The sequence below is a fragment of the Notolepis coatsorum genome (genome assembly GCF_963971535.1).
Source record: "Notolepis coatsorum genome assembly, chromosome: 5".
In the NCBI taxonomy this organism is placed as follows: Eukaryota; Metazoa; Chordata; class Actinopteri; order Aulopiformes; family Paralepididae; genus Notolepis; species Notolepis coatsorum.
In genome coordinates this window covers 126,712,145-126,732,475 of record NC_140169.1, presented here as the reverse complement: position 1 = coordinate 126,732,475, position 20,331 = coordinate 126,712,145, and the positions used below count along the sequence as shown (strand labels likewise).

Here is a 20,331-nt window from a genome sequence, read left to right as displayed (position 1 = left end):
TCGAACTCGCTAAACCCCAGATCCGTGACGAGCACGGTTGTCCCCGGCGCCGAAATAGCGCTCGAGGTACGCGGTGAGCTACTGGAGCTCCCCTCCTTAACACCTTTTTAAGTATTCTAAAAATATGTCTTCTCGGGATGCATGGGAAGCCCCCTTGGCTACTAGACTGGTTGGGATGAGTAGAAAACTAGTCTCAGAACAGGGCGGCTGGGTGGCGCAGCGGACATTGCACTCGTCACCAACGCAAGAGTCGAAGGGTGGTAGTCTGGTCGTTGTAAACAGCGACTCCTACAGGTCGGTCAGGGCGCCTGCACAGCAAAGACAGGAAAATGGCGGGGGCAGTGTGAGCCTCCTACACGTTACTCCTCGCCAATGAGAGTCCGCACTGGCAGGTGAAAAGAAGTGACTGGCTGCCTCCACATGTATCGGAGGGGACATGTGATGGGCTTCTATCCTCCCTACGACCGGCCAGTGGGGGGCACATGCGAGCAACGATCAGGACAGGGGGGGGGGGGGGGGGGAGAATTGGCACGAGAGGAAATTGGGATGGGAGAAAAATCACAGAAAAAGGGGGAGAAAAAGTAGATAAAAAAAAATAAAACTAGTCTCAGAACAGCATTCCTACTCCTGAGATACTTATGGAATACAGGCCTAATCTTTTAGGGTTTTAAGAGCATTCTAAACATTATTTTCTAAAAGTTGTTGACCTGTCTAGTTACTTGTGATTCTCCTAAGCTTTGGGCTTGAACACTGATGGCCCATACAGGCATACACTAAAGAATATAAAGCCCAACTGCTTTGTCATACTCCACTTGTCTTCATGTTTATCCTCAGAGAAACGGGGAGCCCCGCCCGGCTGAAGAACTCTATCGTGGAACATATTTTCCGGAGTCCTAGAGAGCTGCTGAAACTGAGCGTTCCATCAGTGGTGTATGCAATTCAGAATAATATGGCCTTCGTCGCCCTGAGCAACCTTGATGCAGCCGTGTATCAGGTATGAAGTGAACCAAACCTTAATGTTTCTCTCTCTTCAAACGATTAGGAGATAACGGTTAGATTTCTTATGGTTTCATGGTGGTTCTGCCAACCAAAGGTCAACAGAGGTCTGGCCGAAGTGGTGTGAGTGAGAATAGAGGCAGAAAATCCCAAAATGCAGTTCTATTTCTTTCAGCCAAGCCAGAGCCCAGTGCAGCATTTAGAGCTAAGCTACCCCACTCCCTACACAAAGTTGAACGACGACATTCCACTGTCAAACATCTCTGCCCAAACAGGAAGTAAACTTAACCGGTGCTACATTTACTCATATTATATTCCCATAACATAACAATAAATAATATTATATGATTGTTCCCCCCCATATTTCTAAGTCACTTTCATAAATAAGATTTAATTTGACTGCATCTGTGCAGCCTTGTTTATTCACCGTGTCCATAGAAACGACAATGAATAATAATAATACATCAGATTTATATAGCGCTTTTCCAAATGCTAAAAAAAAATGTTTTATTGTGTTTCAATCCTGGACGGCTTTAAATTATGTGATTGCTGTACATTTTGTGTACCAGTATTGTATGTGATTTTAGATTGTCCAATCAATTCAATCAAATCTGTTGAGTCAATACATTATTAATACAGCATTAATTATACTATACAGTACGGAAGCCCTAAGAGGCTGTACATTCATACATTTTATTTGCGCCGTTTTCCCGTGATAACGAGTTAATTTAATTTGTTTTCTCATGATAACGCGATAATTTTCTCGAGAAAACGAAACGAGTCTATATATTAAATCACTGCAGGAAACATCATTCAGTGTCGCAATGTCAGAGGAGCAGGTAGCCCCGTTCGTGACTATGATGCACTCGGTGCATCACAGTCACGAAAGGGGCTAAGCAGGAGGATATTGATCACCGCCTCACATATCTCTTCAATCAAGGCCTGACACAGGCTGAAATAGCTTTATGCCTTGCTGTTACAGATAATATATATACACATTAATGTGCCTCAAAGTGAGCTCTCAAAGAGCACCTGGCTACGGGAGGCGGCAACGCGAAACTGGCCCCTGTATGTCCAAACTCCTCTCACCCCCTCCTAATGTACAGTTTCCTCCCCATTGTATGTATATTTTCTGTTAGGATCTCTGTTTAACAGTACTGTATATTTGCATATCTTGTATGTCGCAAATGTAATGGTACTACTGTGTATACCTGTATGTCATGTACCGCCCTGAAATAAATTAATCCGATTTAATTTGTTTTCTCGTGATAACGCGATAATAATCTCGTTATCACGGGAAAACGAAGTATGAATGTACGGCCGCTTAGGGCTTCCGTAATACAGCGTATTAAAGATCCCCTCCAGATGTATTTTAACCCCTTAAACATTTTCTGTATTGAATAACAATTTGTATAAATTAGTTTCTTCCACCAATTGCTCAATAAACTACTGAAGATGGCTTGGCTGCATCTCTACACCTTTACCTTCATTACGAATGCGAGGATCTTTGAATATGTGAATTGGCAACAAGCAACCATTGATATTTACCAGGATTCCTAGTCTGCCACTGATATTATTTCAAGACATGTCCGTACCTACTCGGCTTTCTGTGTCTGCTGAAGCTAGAGGTGTCAACTTACCACATATTGGACCATGAGAGGTTTGACCTCTTGGTGAATAGTGATACCACACGTGCAGCTCAGACATCAGGAAGTACAGGGAAGCTCTCCCTCTCCAGGGGAAGAATGTGAAAAAGGCGCTCTGGGACTGAAAACTTTATCTTATTAGATATATATTTTTATTGAAGATTTTACAAAGTTTTCCATTGGGGAGATAATTTGTGGTTGAAAAAATATAATAATAAATCACAATATATCTATATACAATATATAATATCGTGATAATATCGTATCGTTTGCATTTTTGTACCTCATTGTCTGCATTTTTACTTAATTGTACTTTAGGTTGTACTTTAGTTTGTATATTGTATATTTGTATAGTGTTGGAACTTTATTCCTCTTTTACTTTTTTACTGTATGAAACACATTCTCAGGGGCTCATACAGAACCAAGCATTTCACTGTAATGTACTTTACATATACGTGACAAATTAAAACAAAGTTGATACTTGGGGCCTCTGGTGATTCCCACCCCTACTGTATAGTCAAAGTAATGCCTTCAAGAGGAGTTGACCATTAAAAAGTAGTTTTGAGTGTAGGGGATCTTTACGCTCTCTGATGCTATGATTTGCTTGTTTTGTGTTTGCCGGTACAGGTGACTTATCAGCTGAAGATCCCATGCACTGCCTTATGTACCGTCTTCATGCTGAACCGCTCTCTCAACCGGCTGCAGTGGTTCTCCATTTGCATGCTGTGTGGGGGGGTCACCCTGGTCCAATGGAGGCCAATAGAAGCCACTAAGGTCCAGGTAAGACTGCGCCGTGTTAAAGCATAAACTTTTTTTTTGATCAAATGTTTTATTTTCTCTTTTTTTACATGAAACAATACAGTAACAGTAATAATCAACAATAACTCGCAGGACAATAACAAATAATAAATTAAAGCATAAACTTAAGTTCTGGACTGGTTGGCATTCCTGGGGGGGTTGAGTACAGTCCTAATTTGGAAGACTACTGGTATTATGGTTTTGAGCTAGAAACAGTTTTGTTCAATCAACACTTCTATAGCCAGCGCCTCTATTTAACCTGCCATTTAGAGTTTTCCAGCATCTAGCTGGTGTTAATTTCCCACCCTGTTTATCATCATGTCTCTTACCCATGGTTCCTTCAGGTTGAACAAAACCCCTACCTTGGATTCTTAGCCATAGCTGTTGCCGTTCTGTGCTCTGGATTTGCAGGTAATGTATGTTATTGTGTTGCTAGAACATGTTTTACTAAATACGTATATATTAACACTTTGGGTGCCGGAAAACGCCTAAACACGTCATTCCCGGCCATGCTCAAGTTGCCGAAGACGCTTTACAGCGTCTTTGATATCAATATTTCAAAAATCTGGGACCGGATTCATATTTCCCCTCCGCTGGCCTGAGATCCACCAGGAGGACCCACTGAGCTCTCTGGCGGTTCAGGAGCGCCATCTGGTGGCCGATCGGCGCAATCGCTTAACAGGAAGTGCCGTAGAGGTTGTGCTGGTCGGCCGTATTACTTCCGGGCACTCGATATAGGTCCCGGGACTCGATCTCGACACACTACATAGCGATCGATTGCCAATAACTCGATAAACAACATGATTTGGACGTATATACCATTATACAAGCTGGAGATGGACCGGGTAAATCGACATCCCATAATGGTAAAATTTCTACTCTACGATGATCGCCCAACGGCGCGCGGAGACTGGGGTGAGTTTTAGCGTGTAAAATTACCGTCTTCGATACTAACTGCTATTATCAACATTTGACCCACATTAGATGATTGGTATAACGCTGCCCACGGAATTATAAACGCCCCCTAGCCCATCCGGTCAACATCAGATGACGTGTAGTAACTTCTAGAAGTACGTCTAGTTGGAATTTTTTATATCGCGCTGATTGCCATAAAACTGTATTGCATCATCAATATAATGTATTTGGGGCTATAGATCACGTTCTGGAGAAAGCTGCAGAAAGAGATGAAAACATACTTATACATTAGACCATACTTTACTATGAATATGTGAATGAAAAAGTGTAACGTTGCTACACAATGAACAATACATATAGGACTTTGAATGGGCCCTAATAATGGCAATGTAGCAATAGAATTTAAAAAGTTATAGCCCTGCAAAGAAGGGGACTTTCTCTATAGACAAATAGAGCCGGCAACCTACGGTTGATAATGAATTTAACCCATGGCAGCCAATACGTATATATTAAGGTTGTCAACGTTTTTTTTTTTTTTTTTATCTTTCTTCCCCTCTTTTTCCCGATTTTTCTCCCATCCCACCCTTCCTGGTTGTTGCGTACTTTCCCCTACTGTTGGTCCGGGAGACCGGAGACTGTCGCATGCTGTCCTCTGACGCATGTGCAGCCTGCCGGCAGGCCAACCTGGCCGCGCAGGTTCTCACCGGGGAGAGTGTAGCGTGTGGGAGGCCACACTATCTCTCCTTTGTTCCAACCCTTGCTGAGCAGGCGCCCCGACCGAACTGTAGGGGTCGCTGTCCACAACGCCCAGGACCCACCCTTCAGCTTTCCCACCCTCTGATACAGCCAATTGTATCAGTGTGAGAGGCCAGCCAAGCTGATAGCAACGCCGGGAGCTGGATTCGAACAGGCGAATCCAGTGTCTCCCGGTGTTGGTGACGAACGTAATCTCCGTGCGCCACCTGCCCCCCCAAGGTTGTCAAAGTTAATGCGGTATTAACGCGTTATCGCCCGATTCTATTAAGGCCACTATTTTCTTTAACTAAAAAAAATAAAAATAAAAAAACTTTTTTTTACTAGACTTCACTCGGGTGTATTATTGATGCTTTCATTGATACTATGTTTGTTTCTGAAGTGTGTGTGTGTGAGAGATATAGAGAGAGAGGGGGGTGAGAGAGAGATGAGGAAGGGGCAAGAGAGAAAGAGAGCTGGGAGAGTGTGATTAATCAGCCCTTGTGTGGGTGAATGTAACAAGTTCCTAACGTTTTCTTTTCCCTATTATTTCATGCACACTTTATTCATCGTTTTAAATTATAATTCTTTTGTGCATCACTCTGTTTTGAATTTGATGCAAATTTGCAATGCATGAGGGTCATCCTTTTGTGTTAAATGGCTGCATAAAGCAAGCATTTGTTGACTCACATGTTGATAAGAGTATTAAAACTTGGAACTTGAACAAGATCTGTTTAAGGTAGAAAAAAAAAGAAGAAAAATGCGATTAATCACGAGTTAACTATGGACAATCATGCGATTAATCGAGTTAAATATTTTAATCCATTGACGGCACTAGTATGTGTATATATATATATATAAACTTTTTTTTTCTTTTTTAAGAAGCTGTTCCATACATACACGTTACTACCAGATGGCTCAGAAAGAGGAGTCCTGCATGTTGCCACATTATGCAAACTATGGGGAACAATGGCCATTAAAATAATGATATTGTTTACTGGGTAGTACAACCAATATCACCATTGCTACTCTCACTCAACAACACTGCATGACTTCTGAATCTGACTTGTAACAAAAAGCAAATGGACCAAATTGACGAGTGCAGCGCTCGTCTGATGTAGCCTGTATACTCCAACCACACAGCCCTCTACTCCACTCACACTTTCTAGACCGTACAAGCACAAAATCAATGGCTAGTACAGGAAAACTTAAGTTATGTAACTTATAATATCGTCGCTGGCGGAAGAAAACATCGTAACTCCATTTACATTTTTTATAATTTTTTGGTCCACTTTTTTCTCTTCTATTTTTCTCCCATCCCAATTTAGCCGTGCCAATTCTCCCCTCCCCTGTCTTGATCGTTGCTCGCATGTGCCCCCCACTGGCCGGTTGTAGGGAGGATAGAAGCCCATCGCATGTCCCCTCCGATACATGTGTAGGCAGCCAGTCGCATCTTTTCACCTGCCAGCGCGGACTCTCATTTGGCGAGGAGTAACGTGTAGGAGGCTCACACTGCCCCCGCCATTTTCCTGTCTCTGCTGTGCAGGCGCCCCAACCGACCTGTAGGAGTCGCTGTTTACAACGTCCAGATTACCACCCATCAACTTCCCACCCGCTAACTCTGCCAATTGAGTTAGTATGACGGACGGCCCAATCTCATGCGTGACGCTGCGCCACCCAGCCGCCATTTTAATTATTTTTTAAATGTTTTTATAAATCAACTCAGTAGATCATCCTCCATATGTGTATGTGGTTTTACAAAGTTTAAACAATGGGAAAGCATTAAACCGATCATCTGTCTAAACCTCGTAACTCTATTCGCCCTCAAATCTGTGTTTGTTTTTTTCATCTCCTGAAAAGTTGGGTTTTTGGAGTTACGAGTTTTTTCTTATTTTTTTTATCCACTTTTTCTCCCCATTTTCTATTTTTCTCCCATCCCAATTTCGTATTTCCAATTCTCCCCTCCCCTGTCTTGAACGTTCCTAGACTATGCCTCCCACTGGTCTGCTGTAGTGAGGATAGAAGCCTTGCATCACGTGTCCCCTCCGGGGGACAACATCCAATCCCCACCCACCGGCTTTCCCACCCTCTAACACTGCCAATTGTGTTAGTATGACGGCCGGCCAAGCCGGTAGCAACACAGAGAGCTGGGCTCGATACCAGCATATCCTGCGTTAGTGGCGAGCGCCTTGCCCACTGCGCCACTCAGCCGCCCGAGTTACGAGGTTTTCTTCCGCCAGCAACGATATATAAGTTATACCTGGCTGTCTTAACGTAAAAGCATTCCTCTTCCAGTAAATGCTACGTAGCCTGTTGAATGTGTATTTCAAGTTTTAAGTTGCCTGGCAGGGTTTGAAGCACGTTCTCAGTGAATGTGCAGGCATGAGTGCAGTGCAGGCTTTTCTCTAACATGTTGTATTGTGGCAATTTCAGGTGTAGGGTTTGCAGAATAAAACTACTCTCTGACTTCAACTTAGACTGTCGGGGCGGCTTCTCCGCTTGCCTGTCTGTCTCCTCGCCCCTGATATGAGAGAGTGAGCGTGTGTCCTTGGGCCCTATTTCCTCACTCTCCTCAACACGCTCATCGCGTCGTGATTCGCTAGCTGGTCTTCCTTCTAGCAGCAGGTGTGCCTGGAAGCGGATGCCCAAATATGGGCAGCGCCTAGCCATTGGGCCGTTAAGTAGCACCCTTCAATCACCAAGCCCAGTGGTGGCTTGGGGTTGCCACACTACCGATTATTTTTATTTTTTTCTTAACACTTTGAGTGCCAGCAGGGGGCGCACGATTTAGCGCTTTGAGTGCCAACGCTCTATTCAATGAGAGGGCGAGCACATTTGCGAACGCATAAACTATATCTTAAATTATGGCTGTGTCTAATACGCCCGTCGCTTATCAATGACTTGCTTGCAGTCAACATTGTCGAAACGGATAGTTTTTTCATCTGTACATTTTCCTTTTATAACATTTTGAAAAACGCTCGTTTTTGGAAATGTCCCGAAAAAAAGTGATTCTGCAGGAATCGCCCTTTACTGGAATACACAAAAAACGTTGTAATTTTTCGGCCTATTTATGAATAGTTTTCAAATAAACGCTAGATTATCGATAGTATATGTGTACTTATGCACGATAGAGAAGAGGGCTGAAAAATCGATTATCTTATTTCCTGATCAGCACACACACATACACACATATGGGACACGTTGATATATCTGTGAAAAAAGCTCTGATTATCCCAAGACTGGTAAAATAGATTCCTTACCAGGAATCAGATGTTCTCCAAAAAGATGATTCCAATTCCTGATCGCCATTCCAAATATCGATCGCGTTTATTGATCCAACGCTGAGTGCTTGAAACACATATTCCACGCTGTTCTGAGGGACCACAAAGACTGCAATCGGCTCGGATTACATGCCTGACAAGTAAAATGTGGATTCCGGATTTTCTTTTCCACATGGGTTTTCATTCAGTCCAATCCAAAGGGTGCATTACCATCCGGGAGACGATTGGGGGCGGTATTTTCCCTGTTCGAGCTCAGAGAGAGTCCCAGTGGTAACGTGAGGCTAGATTGATGAAACATTTATGGAAATCGCTAATAAAAAAAACAACTATTAATAACGAGATTTCTCGTCGTTGGCACTCAAAGTGTTAATGGCCGTTGTTCCCCTTTTTAATGTGAATTATATAGGTCTGCAATCATAAGGGTTGGTTAAGATCTTTGGAACCCTAGCCCTATTTCTTACCAATGATTATGTTCATTGAGTCGGTAGTAGTAGACACCAGTAGAGTCCTTTCTCTGCACAATCCATGCTGTTCCTCATACTAGGTATGGATAGTTAGCCACAAACCAATGGGTACAAGCTCTTGTCTGTACAAGCTGACTGAAGCTCACTGAAGTCTACTTTATGTGCACTGTGGAGTAAATTCCAGTGAGTCTCAGCCAGCTTGTAGACAGGAGCTTGTCCCCATTGACATTGCATTGATTTGTGGCTAACTATCCAGAGCTGTATGAGGAACAGAAAGGACTCTACTTCATCATCATCATCATCATCAGACTCAGGCTGGCTTCCAAAAATTACAACTATCCCTTTTTTAACATGAAATATGTAATTATGCAGGATCTCCAGGATGTGTATGTGTCTGTTGTGGTTCAGGTGTGTACTTTGTGTTTGTGTGTTGTGGTTAAGGTGTGTACTTCGAGAAGGTCCTGAAGAGCTCCGACACGTCCCTCTGGGTGAGGAACATCCAGATGTACCTGTCGGGTATCGTAGTCACCCTGGCTGGTGTCTACATAAACGATGGGGAAAAGGTTCTTGAGAAAGGCTTCTTCTTTGGCTACACCCCATGGGTGTGCTTTGTAGTATGTAAGTCAAGTTGAACATTTTGCACTTAAGTTTTCCTGTGTTTTCTTTTGACTCGAGAAGTTCCAATAGTCTACTAACGGGTTATTGAAATGTGTCGACTAGTTGGTCAGTCTGTTTAATCGGTACATCTCCCACATTGTCCTTTCCGCAAATGAATGCCATCACCAGGGATGCAGTCGTAATATCAGAACTGCCTGGACGCCCCCGCGCACGCGCATACATGTTCCCTCGCGGTCGCACAGAACAGATGATTATTATGCATAAATAGTAGGAAACATGTTTGTATAGGAAATTACTAGTTTTAGTTTAGTTTTTGTAAATATTGCCTTGAAATAGAGAAGCTGAAAAAGGTAGCAGGATGTAGCCTTCAATATATAAAGAAATTATATTGTCAACAGATATGGTTGAAAAACAAACAATGTTTTAAATGTAATTGTAGATGCAATATTGTAGTTACAATTTCTTTAATTCAATTAACTTAAACTAGAAAAGTAAATACAAACTAAATTAACAATGTAACTTACAGTTTATAGAAGGACAGTTTCCTTCTGAAGCACAACTTAATGCCTCATCCTTCCAGTCGGGACCATTTGTCACATAGTGAGAGGTTCCACAGATCAAGCAAACCCCCACAGGGCTTGTATTTTGGTTTTGCACTTCTCGTTCTTTGTTATGTTAGTATTGGTATCCTATTATTATGCAAAGTCTAGGTGATAGAGAAGTGCCGGGTAGTGTAGTTGAAGACACCTGACGACCTGCGCTATTGTTATAAGACGGTGGGTACTTAGCGCACAACGAATTAGTGGAGCGCATTTTTGTGTGCACGCGTGACTGCGCATACACATCCGTGCGCGACTGCGTGTACTTCTGCTCAGAAAACTGCTAGGACGGTGTGGTACCCCGTGGGACCACCACTGCATCACTGGCCATCACGCAGGCTTCTTTGACATTTACATGTAGTCATTTAGCTGATGCTTTTATCCAAAGAGTTGTGTATCGTTTACAGGAAACAACCAATAACTTGTTTTAGCACTCGGGAGGCAAAACATAAACCCTCCCCCGACAGACTCACGAAAGACGGTGAGAAAATAACTAGGAAGGCAGCTGTAGTATTTAGATTAGATTGTACGTTATTGTCATTATATTTGCATACGAGATTTGCGACTCAAACTTAAGGTGCAGTAATAAAATCACACAAGTAATAAAATATAACATAAAATACTATACAGAAACATAAAATACTATACAAGAAACATAAAATACTATACAGAAACGTAAAATACTATACAATAAGTAATAAGACAATGTTACAATACTGTACAATATATAAAATAACAACAATATACAAAATAACGATACACAAAATAACAATCACAGTGTCAGACGGTAGTGGGTTGGTATTGCACTTGAGGGGGTAGGATGTTGCACAGTGTGGTAGGAGTGGGAAGGGGTGAATTATTGGTGCATGTTAGAGTTCAAGGTGGTGATGGCTCTGGGAAAGAAACAGTCTCTGAGCCTGTTTGTTCTGGCTCTGATGCACCTGTAACGCCTGCCCGATGGCAACAGGTCAAACAGGTGGAAGCCAGGGTGTGAGCTGTCCTTCGTAATGTATTGTGCGTATGTTAATTGAAGGACACGGGCTGACCCCTATTAGTCGATTAGTCGACTAATCGGTCGAAAGGAGCCGTAGTCGACTGCCAACCTCTTAGTCGAATACAAAAAAATAATAATTATAAAAAAAATATATATATATTTTTTTATCATTCTTTCCAAAAGAAAAGAGGCCTAAGAAGCGTGGCTAACGCTAATGGCACGCATACCAGAGGCTAACTGCCTACGAAAACAGGCACAGAGGCACTGAAAGAGGATTTCACCCATCTAATGAACACACTAGACTAGACGAATATCAAGATGTATCCATCAGTGGACCAATTGCATGCTTTTGCAGAGGACAAGAAGCCTTCAGTCGACTCCTTCAGACATTAAGCACCCCCACAGCCCAAATGGAATGATAAAAAAATATATATATATATATATTATATTTTTTGTCTACTAATAGTCGACTAACGGCACATTTTGGCCAATCATAGTCGACTATCCAAATCCTTAGGTCACTTTAAGGAAAGAACTGATGTGGTTCTTGTATAGTATAGTTTAGAAATAGCAAGTATAGCATAAGGATATGAGTAAAAACTGTATATTGTATAGTAGACAGTGTACATGGGACCCAGTGCCTTTATCGGGCATGGCCACCCGCATTTCACTGTATGCCCTGGTATGTACGGTATGTGACAAATAAACATCTTGAATCATCTAACATTGTGTATTCTGTCCCTCTAGTTCTGGCCAGTGTGGGTGGCCTGTACACGTCTGTGGTGGTGAAGTATACAGACAACATCATGAAGGGCTTCTCCGCCGCGGCGGCCATCGTCCTCTCCACCGTGGCCTCCGTCATGCTGTTCGGCCTGCAGATAAGTACGTCAATCATTCACCTTCTCAAGGTGTCCGTGTGAGGCCGCTGGGTTAGAGTTACCTTCTCAAGGTGTCTGTGTGAGGCCACTGGGTTCGAGTTACCTTCTCAAGGTGTCTGTGTGAGGCCACTGGGTTAGAGTTACCTTCTCAAGGTGTCTGTGTGAGGCCACTGGGTTAGAGTTACCTTCTCATGGTGTTTACAAGTTTACAAGTTTCAAGTTTTCAAGTTTCTTTAATAGTTGTCATACAAAATGCTTCTTACTGTTACGCTCCAGAGACTGTGCTAGACAAGATAGTATCAAATAACATAGTATAGCATGTAATTTAGAAGAAGAAAATGAGGTCACAGTGTTCGGTATAGACATATGTACAATGTTCTGAGTTACCATATAATATACAATACTATGCAGTGTACTAATGTACAGTACTATATAGTGCAAAGCAGAAATGGGATGAGGTACAATTTAGGTACAATTTACAGTAAGGTGTACGAGTTGTAGTGCAATCCTTCATCAATAAATATAAAGTGTGGGGAGTGGGTGCTACAGTGTGTTTGTTTAAAGTGGGTGTGTGCTATAAAGTGTGTGGAGTGGGTGCTACAGTGTGTTTGTTTAAAGTGAGTGTGTGCGTGTGGATGTGTGTGCTATGTGCGTTTGGTGGTTGTTGTTGTGTAGTGTTCATTGTTCGTTTCTGTGTGAGGCCGCTGGGTTAGAGTTACCTTCTCAAGGTGTCTGTGTGAGGCCACTGGGTTAGTTACCTTCTCATGGTGTCCGTGTGAGGCCACTGGGTTAGTTACCTTCTCATGGTGTCCGTGTGAGGCCACTGGGTTAGTTACCTTCTCATGGTGTCCGTGTGAGGCCACTGGGTTAGTTACCTTCTCATGGTGTCCGTGTGAGGCCGCTGGGTTAGTTACCTTCTCAAGGTGTCCGTGTGAGGCCACTGGGTTAGTTACCTTCTCATGGTGTCCGTGTCAAACCGCTGGGTTAGAGTTACCTTCTCAAGGTGTCTGTGTGAGGCCACTGGGTTAGAGTTACCTTCTCATGGTGTCTGTGTGAGGCCACTGGGTTAGAGTTAGCTTCTCAAGGTGTCTGTGTGAGGCCACTGGGTTAGTTACCTTCTCAAGGTGTCCGTGTGAGGCCACTGGGTTAGTTACCTTCTCATGGTGTCTGTGTGAGGCCACTGGGTTAGAGTTACCTTCTCAAGGTGTCCGTGTGAGGCCACTGGGTTAGAGTTACCTTCTCAAGGTGTCTGTGTGAGGCCACTGGGTTAGAGTTACCTTCTCAAGGTGTCCGTGTGAGGCCACTGGGTTAGTTACCTTCTCAAGGTGTCCGTGTGAGGCCACTGGGTTAGTTACCTTCTCAAGGTGTCCGTGTGAGGCCGCTGGGTTAGTTACCTTCTCAAGGTGTCCGTGAGGCCACTGGGTTAGAGTTACCTTCTCAAGGTGTCCGTGTGAGGCCACTGGGTTAGTTACCTTCTCAAGGTGTCCGTGAGGCCACTGGGTTAGAGTTACCTTCTCAAGGTGTCTGTGTGAGGCCGCTGGGTTAGAGTTACCTTCTCAAGGTGTCCGTGTGAGGCCGCTGGGTTAGTTACCTTCTCAAGGTGTCCGTGTGAGGCCGCTGGGTTAGTTACCTTCTCAAGGTGTCCGTGTGAGGCCACTGGGTTAGTTACCTTCTCAAGGTGTCCGTGTGAGGCCACTGGGTTAGTTACCTTCTCAAGGTGTCCGTGTGAGGCCACTGGGTTAGTTACCTTCTCATGGTGTCCGTGTGAGGCCGCTGGGTTAGTTACCTTCTCAAGGTGTCCGTGTGAGGCCACTGGGTTAGTTACCTTCTCAAGGTGTCCGTGTGAGGCCACTGGGTTAGTTACCTTCTCAAGGTGTCCGTGTGAGGCCACTGGGTTAGTTACCTTCTCAAGGTGTCCGTGTGAGGCCACTGGGTTAGTTACCTTCTCAAGGTGTCCGTGAGGCCACTGGGTTAGTTACCTTCTCAAGGTGTCCGTGTGAGGCCACTGGGTTAGTTACCTTCTCAAGGTGTCCGTGTGAGGCCGCTGGGTTAGAGTTACCTTCTCAAGGTGTCCGTGTGAGGCCACTGGGTTAGAGTTACCTTCTCAAGGTGTCCGTGTGAGGCCGCTGGGTTAGTTACCTTCTCATGGTGTCTGTGTGAGGCCGCTGGGTTAGAGTTACCTTCTCAGAGTGGTGACGTGTCGTAACGTTGCATGTCTCGGGAGAGAGGTTCATTAAAAAATGTATTTAAAATCTGCACATTAAAAAGACAATTGACAATTGGTTTATCCGAATCAGACAGGTCTTCATTGCCAAGTATTTTTCACATACATGGAATTTGATTTGGTTGTTTTTGGTGCAACATTGACAGACAGACAATTCAAGTCAAGTCAAGTCAAGAGTTTTAATTGTCACGGCATACAGGTATACAATGAAATGCGGGTGGTCTTGCCCGCAACGATGTGCAATACAGTGGTACATATAATAGAATCAAAAGAAGAAACAACATTGTGCAGTAACAGGTAGCAGGTAACATGGAGTGACATCTCGGTATCTGTACATAGTTATTTACAGCGCATGTGTGACATGCTAGTTAGCTTTGGTAGTGCAATACACTGTTCCTGTTATTCTAATTTAAAGTGTCCTTTCCTTTGGCCATAAGTGTGCGTGTGTGCGACATGAGTGTGTGCCCGCTCATGTTAAAGTGTTAAGTGGCTGCTCGTGTGTGAGCGTGCACAGTGTGCGTGTCGTGTGTGTGTTCATGTGTGCTTGTGTGTGGACAGTTCAATGTTCTGAGCACTCAATGTACATTGTTCATGGCTCTGATGGCCTGGGGGAAGAAGCTGAGCCTAAGCCGCTCTGTCCTAGTAGCTGGGATTTGCAGGCGTCTGCCTGACCTCAGCAGCTGAAACAGGCTGTTATTGGGGTGGTGAGGGTCTTTCATTATCCTGCAGGCTCTGGATTTGCACCTCTTGTTGTATAGAACCTGCAGGGGGGGTAGTGCAATACCCGTGGTACGCTCGGCTGAGCGCACCACTTTCTGTAGGGCCTTCTTGTCCTGTGCCGTGCTGTTTCCATACCAGGCAGTGATGTTTCCGGTCAGGATGCTCTCTACAGCTCCTGAGTAGAAGGACTGGAGTATCTTCCCCGATACTCTGAACTTCCTTAACTGTCTCAGGTGGTAGAGACGCTGTTTCGCCTTCTTTACTACTGTGCCTATGTGTGTTGACCATGTCAGGTCCTCTGAGATGTGGACCCCCAGGTACTTGAAGCTGCTCACCCTGTCCACGGTAGCCCCGTTTATCATCAGTGGTGTGTGTGTCTCCTGCTGTCCTCTCCTATAATCCACGATCAGTTCCTTGGTTTTGCCAATGTTCAGGAGCAGGCTGTTGTCCTGGCACCAGCGTTCCAGTACCTCAACCTCCTCCCGGTAGGCCTTATGGTAGAATAGAAAATAGAAAGGTGGAATAAAATGGAATATAAACTAAATTAACATAGAAGCACAATAGAATATATTGTATAATAGAATTTATAATAGAATAGGCATGTCCTTCGGTTGGTTCCAATGATGAAGTGTTGGTATTCGGATCAGAGGGATTAACACTTTGATTACCACTGGTGAACATGGTAAAACCCCGTTAAATGCCACCACCGACTTCAATGATAGTGTTGTGAACACATATTATCTCTCTTAAATTATGGCTATGTGTTTAATCCAGGGGTTTCCAAAATCGGGGTGCCGCCCGTGGGGGGGTCGCCAGATGATTTCCCTTTTTCTTTTTTTCTTTTTTTCTTTTTTTGCAGTCGGGCCACTGAATTTAGAAGCAGGCCAGGACAGTGTTTCTAGTTGCAGCAGCGCAATAGTTAGATAACCTAGGTGGGGAACAACCAGGAGATCACTGCAACTCACACAAGTTGGAGAACTATCTCTCTCGCTCTCTCTCTTGCTCTCACACAGAAAAGGAGCCGCATGTGATTGGTGGAGGCGGGACCCTTACAAAAAACTGTTGTTGCTAATCATTGACACATTCTAGTCTGTAATAATCCCCCCCAGAAAAATCTACTTTGCATTTGATATATTGCAAATATATGCCATCACACACACTGGCATTTAAAGGATTAGAATTATACAATTAATATGTGGTGTTATGATCAGGGCTGAAGTTGAATAAAAGATTGTATTATTTACAAAAAAACTGAAAAAAAAAAATCCATCAAAATCAGTGTTGTTGCTAATCATACATATGCTAGCCTGTTTTTTAACAATAATTTGTGATGCCAAAAAATGCCTGCACCAGAATGCAGGAAATGAAGTCTTTGTAACAAGAAATTTCGTGGTGGGGGACCCCCAGACCCCCTGCTTAAAAAGTGGCCTGACTTGGGCTATATTTTGCACTATATTTCCTGGCCTGAATGATTTCCCCAGTCCGGCCCTGGTTAAAAGCCTCCAATGCTTATTAGTGTGTGTGCGTTTGAACGTGTGCATGTTTCAACCATACATTTCCATTTATTAAAAAAAAAAAAATGTATTAATAAAAAATGTTTTAATAATTTTTTACCTCCTATAATAGTGGGGGTCGCGGCTCTCTGACACCGTTATTTTTGGGTCGCGGCCTGAAAAGTTTGGGAACCCCTGGTCTAATCTGCCTGTCGTTTATCAATGACTTGTTTGCAGTCAACATTGTCGAAACGGATTGTTTTTTTATCGGTTCATTTTCGTTTTATAGCATTTTGAAAACCCCTCGTTTTCAAGGAAAATATAAAGATTCCGTGATAAAAGGCATTTACTGGAATATTCTAGAATACACACAAACGTTGTCATTTTTCGGCCTATTTATGAATAGTTTTCAAATAAACGCTAGATTATCGATGGTATATGTGTATTTATGCACGCTATAGAGGCGGGCTGAAAAATATATTCTCATTTCCTCATCAGCGATCACAGCCACACACACGCATAGGGAAAAAGCTTATATCTCCGTGAAAACAGGTCTGATTATCCTAAGACTGGTAAAATAGATTCCTTACCTGAGATCAGATGTTATCCAAAAAGATTATTCCAATTCCTGATCGCCATTCCAAATATCGATCACGCTTATTGATTACAGTGTTGAGTCCTGTAAATACATAATCCACACGTTTTCCGGGCCGGTGAGCAAAATCGATCCTTCAGATGCCTTGAGGGAAAAATAAAATGAGGAAACTGACCACCCCCCCTTCAGCAGTGTAATGTAATGGGGTGCAGTTACACAGGGAGAGATGATAGGGGCGGTATCTTCCCAATTGAGCTCAGAGAGACTTGATGAAATATGAATTCAAATCGCCAATAAAGAAAATACGGCAAACAAACGATATATGTCGTTGGCGGGCACTCAACTGGCGGCATGAACTAACGACTTATAGCGTTGGTGGCATCCAAAGTGTTAAAAGGATCAGGGGGATCTAGGGATTAGAAGGATCTAGGCATCTATGGATTAGAATGAGCTATGGATCAGAGGGATCAGAAGGATATAGGGATCAGAGGGATCTAGGGAATGGGATGCACAAATGCATTTTTAGGAGGGAAGAAATAACTGGAGTTAATATTTTAAAAAGCACAAATAACTGCATCCTCTACAACAAAAAGCAAAGGTCTTTTCTCGGTTAATATAATTTTTCCTTCTTCTTATGCCATCAGTAACCATTTATGTCTATATGTAAATGTTGTTTTTAATGTTCCTCTTACACAGCGGTCACCTTTGCATGTGGAGCCTTGCTGGTGTGCGTCTCCATATACCTGTATGGACTGCCAAAGACGGACACCTCCCATCTGCACAGACTAGACACGGACAAGGAAGCCCGACAGAAACTCATCACCGTTTGAGTCTTTTGACACACTGTACACAAGGAAACCTCTTTAACTGGAGACGTTCTCTGTCGCCCGGAGTTGGGACCCCATGGTGGTAGGCTGTGGAGCGGTCCCTCTTATTTGTTTGAACTGACCAATGGGTAGGCTCTCGACGTCATTGTAAATGAGAGCTTGCTCTCAATGATCCTTCCGAGATTAAAGAAAAAAAAATATTGAATGTTTGACTACAAATGTACAGACAAGTCTACGGTGTGTTACTTTCAGAACGTAGGTCAACCCTCCCTGCACTGCACCCTCGGCCCCCTCCCCTCCTGTTCAAACAGCCAAACCCTACTCTCTTGGGACTGATGGTGTCAGTTTGAATATGGTTAATTTTATAAAACTGTTGATTTTATCTTTTTTTTATACCAAAATAATATTTGATTGTGTTTGAGTGTATTTGACAAAGTGTCCCTTTTAACAAGTTGTTGACAATGACTCATTGAAATAAAGTTAATCATTATCAGCGATGCTGGAGCATGAAGTAAGGGAAAATACTTTTATGTATATCTATCATTGGGGACATAGAAATATCACTTGGATTTCTCATCACTGAGACCCATTTTTAGTTATACTTTTATTTTATCTGTTGAGTCGTGGACTGTTTTATTTTTTATTGGACTAGTACTGAATGTGCCACGCTCACAAAACTTGGCGTGTGGACAATGAACTGCATGTATAGTTACATGTTTATAGTGTCTCCAGCCTCATAATGTGATTTATGTGCATTTACAATATCTGTAAATATCTTTGTTTAAAACAAAGCAATTTCCATGCCTTCATTAAATATATAATGAATGAAAATGTGTACATGGCTCTCAAAAAAGTTAGGGCTTGACCGCCATACAATCCATTCTGTTGTCTATACAGTGAGAACACACAGAATGAGTGTTGACCTTGTATAATGTGACCATAAAATCACCAAATGACTACTAATTGTGAGGTGTAGAGTGTACGTCTTCTATGCATCTTCTGAAAAACATCCTACATGTTGGTGATTAAAGTCCAGGGCCCTCATTCATCAACGTGTCTTACGCACAGATTTGTGCTTACCCTGTGCGTACGATCATTTCTAAGCAAAGTGGGATTCATCAATTTCAACTTGAACTTGACTTTGTGCTTATGTCTACGCACAGCTCTGAGCACACTTAGCTGACACCCAGTGGTAGAATATATTATTACAACAAGGAAATGAGCTTCTGTGCATTAGTTTCAACACTGGCGGAGCACAGTCAGTCAGTAGCCTACACCCCGTATATTCCGATAACGCTATATAAACCATGCTGCATTCATTCTGAGCGAAATATCTATTATTCCAAATGCTATTTATAGGGTTTTGACCATAATTACACTACTGTTGCTATTTAACAATGAACTATAATGAATTACGGTTCATACAGAATGTACACTGTGACTCGCGAGCGGCGTATCCGTATAACTATGACGTGCATTATTTAGGACAAAGTAAATCCATAGGCTGAATATGATTTATTATCAGCATTTTAGGTCTATTATTTTACATTTCAAAAGCCCCCTCTTGAAAAACGAAGCACAAAAACATAATTCAGAATGGTATAATGGGATCTAGACTGAGGATTATTTCAGGAAGGGAGCTGGCATTTCTTTCCGAGGGCGTGGCCATGCAGGTTATCCAGCTAACTGAACTTAACCCTGCGCTGGAGCAGGTTCAAACTTTTTGATCTGTTGCCATAGTGATTTAGACAATCGCGCGTCGGGGAACCGACAGGTCTAGCTAAAGTCAAGTTATCCTGAAAATTATCCAGCTAACTCAGTTAGCCAGGTACGAGGAACAGGGCCCAGGACAGTGCACATCTATGTACATATTGACGTTGGGAGGAACACCATATAGACCAACCCTGTGTATTCAAGAGCACGTTTTCCCTTTTTATCCTGTAATGACATCCTGTCATTCAGGATCAGTTGTACCAATTAAAATGAGATCTAGGGTTTACACCATGCTTGCACCATCCATAGTTGATCTGAACAAATAAAAGGGATGTCGGCAGCGGTGAGGTGGTTATACCAAATGGAAACACCCTCTGTTACATCCTGGTGTGTTAATGACAGCCACCAACACTCTTTAATACATCCTGATGCGTTAATGACAGCCACCAACACTATTACATCCTGCTGTGTTAATGACAGCCACCAACACTCTTTAATACATCCTTGTGTGTTAATGACAGCCACCAACACTACTGTGTTAATGACAGCCACCAACACTAATACACCCTGGTGTGTTAATGACAGCCACCAACACTAATACACCCTGGTGTGTTAATGACAGCCACCAACACTAATACACCCTGGTGTGTTAATGACAGCCACCAACACTAATACACCCTGGTGTGTTAATGACAGCCACCAACACTAATACACCCTGGTGTGTTAATGACAGCCACCAACACTATTACACCCTGCTGTGTTAATGACAGCCACCAACACTCTTTAATACATCCTGATGTGTTAATGACAGCCACCAACACTCTTTAATACATCCTGA

The 20,331-nt window shown here is 43.0% G+C and overlaps 1 protein-coding gene across 2 annotated transcripts in view; it reads left to right on the top strand.

The window, feature by feature from the left end:
* The window catches only part of slc35a1 (solute carrier family 35 member A1), a 56,531-nt gene extending 37,788 nt beyond the window's left edge, over positions 1-18,743 (top strand). For both annotated transcript variants that reach the window (XM_084313842.1, XM_084313843.1), the window contains exons 3-8: positions 835-994; positions 3,270-3,422; positions 3,785-3,851; positions 9,274-9,450; positions 11,791-11,925; positions 17,650-18,743. In XM_084313842.1, coding sequence (XP_084169968.1) covers positions 835-994; positions 3,270-3,422; positions 3,785-3,851; positions 9,274-9,450; positions 11,791-11,925; positions 17,650-17,783 — 826 coding nt within the window. In that variant the 3' untranslated portion in view covers positions 17,784-18,743. The remainder of the gene's footprint in view (positions 1-834; positions 995-3,269; positions 3,423-3,784; positions 3,852-9,273; positions 9,451-11,790; positions 11,926-17,649) is intronic.
* Positions 18,744-20,331: the final 1,588 nt, after the last annotated feature.